The 1,804-nt window shown below is 38.0% G+C and overlaps 1 protein-coding gene across 1 annotated transcript; it reads right to left on the bottom strand.

Moving 5' to 3' along the window:
* Positions 1-240: 240 nt before the first annotated feature.
* On the bottom strand, positions 241-1,185 carry LOC126513999 (olfactory receptor-like protein I9). Its single transcript, XM_050162650.1, has one exon. The coding sequence runs from the start codon at positions 1,183-1,185 to the stop codon at positions 241-243; it is 945 nt and encodes a 314-aa protein (XP_050018607.1).
* Between the last annotated feature and the right edge of the window lie 619 nt (positions 1,186-1,804).

The raw sequence follows: 1,804 nt of genomic DNA, 5'->3' as shown, positions 1-1,804 counted from the left end.
ATGACTTTAAGTCTACTAAAATATCCAGGACTGCCTGGACAAAACAAGGAGTGCATATTCAGGTCCCTCAAAATTACTTTCCAAATTCAGCTACTCATATAAACTCCTTCTAATTTTTGTAGTAAAAGTTATATTGTGGGACCTTTAGCATCCAAAAGTGAGTAAAAATTATGTAACAACATCCAATATTAATATTAATTTTTTCTAAAAGAAATTATATAAAAATCTGAAGTGTTACCATCATAAGAAGGAAGTACTTTGCTTTTTACAAACTACTCTTTCTAATGCTCCCTTCATGTCTCTGTTCCTAAGGCTATAGATGAAGGGATTCAGCATGGGAGTCACCACTGTGTACATCAAAGTCATGATGGTCTCGTTCACAGTAGAGTTATTAGCAGAAGGACATAAGTAGAGACCAATGACTGTCCCATAGAACAGTGACACCACAGACAGGTGAGAACCACAGGTAGAAAAGGCCTTACGGATACCATGAGAAGAAGGGACCTTGAAGATGGAGGAAACAATTCTTGCATAGGAAACAATGATGAGAAGGAAAGGGAGTACAACTACAGGGCCTCCTAAGATAAATATCGCCAATTCGTTATCATGAGTGTCAGAACAAGCCAGTTTCAGCAAAGTAGTCATATCACAGAAATAGTGGGGGATCACATTGTCATCACAGAACAACAATCTGTCTGTGAGTAGGGTGTGTAGCAAAGCATGTAATGTGGTCAGCACCCAACACAGCACCACCAGGCTCCCACAGATCTTGGGGCTCATGATGCTGTTGTAATGAAGGGGAAAACAGATAGCCACATAGCGGTCATAGGCCATGACCACAAGGAGGAAGGTCCCAAGGTATCCAAAATATAAAAAGAAGAATATTTGTGTCAGGCAGCCTGCATAGGAGATGGATGGTACTTGGCTCTGCATGTTCTGCAACAATTTTGGCATTGTGACAGAGGAAAAGCAGAAATCAGCAAAAGACAAATTGCTGAGAAACAAGTACATGGGTGTGTGGAGATGGGAGTCCAGTAGAATGAGGATGATGATGAGGAGGTTCCCCAGGACAGTAGTGAGGTACATGGCTAAGAACAGGGCATAGAACAGGTGCTGTTGTTCTGGGGCGATGGGCAGACCCAAAAGGAGAAACTGTGAGATGACACTTTGGTTCTTCATTTTCATTCTTATTCTCCAATTTCCTAAGGAGAAAATATCAGGATCATTTAAAATAAAATAATGTGAACATATATCTAAGATATATAAGAACATATATACCTGACAGTCATCATGTTAACTATAACCTCAAACTCCAGATGTCTGTAATTATTACAATTATCAATGATTTTCCCAAATTCATAACATGTTTCTATCTCCCATCATTTCCTAGAGCTCTCTATGCCTTTTCTACTGAGATACAAAATGAACTAGTGCTTCTTTTTCCTGTTGCCAGCTCAACTCTTCTTTGTTCATTTGTAATTTGCTCTATTTTTTGTATATTGATGTTCTTCAAGAATTTGGTAAACTATGTCATTGTAATTTTATATAACTTTCAAGAAAAAATACAATACAACAATGCCATAGATAAACATTACAAACTAGACATCCATGTCTCTGTAGCATGGAGATTTCTGCTCCACTGTTCACTAATCATCTTCCCTCCGTTGCATGTGTGACAGACATCAGGAACACAAAAGCCCCAAGTGAATTCATGTCTTCACTTTGTTGCCTTCCAATCATGCCATGTTTTACTTCCCTGTCTCCCTTAGTATAGTAAAAAAAAAAAAAAAAAAAAAAAAAAAAA

Source organism: Alexandromys fortis, unplaced genomic scaffold, assembly GCF_014885135.2.
Source record: "Alexandromys fortis isolate MF-2015 unplaced genomic scaffold, M_Fortis_MF-2015_v1.1 scaffold_84, whole genome shotgun sequence".
NCBI lineage: Eukaryota > Metazoa > Chordata > Mammalia > Rodentia > Cricetidae > Alexandromys > Alexandromys fortis.
This window is presented reverse-complemented; position numbering and strand designations above follow the sequence as displayed.

Bases quoted from the DNA above. Each gene is read 5' to 3' on its own strand.
- LOC126513999 (XM_050162650.1), bottom strand. From the start codon at position 1,185: ATGAAAATGAAGAACCAAAGTGTCATCTCACAGTTTCTCCTTTTGGGT.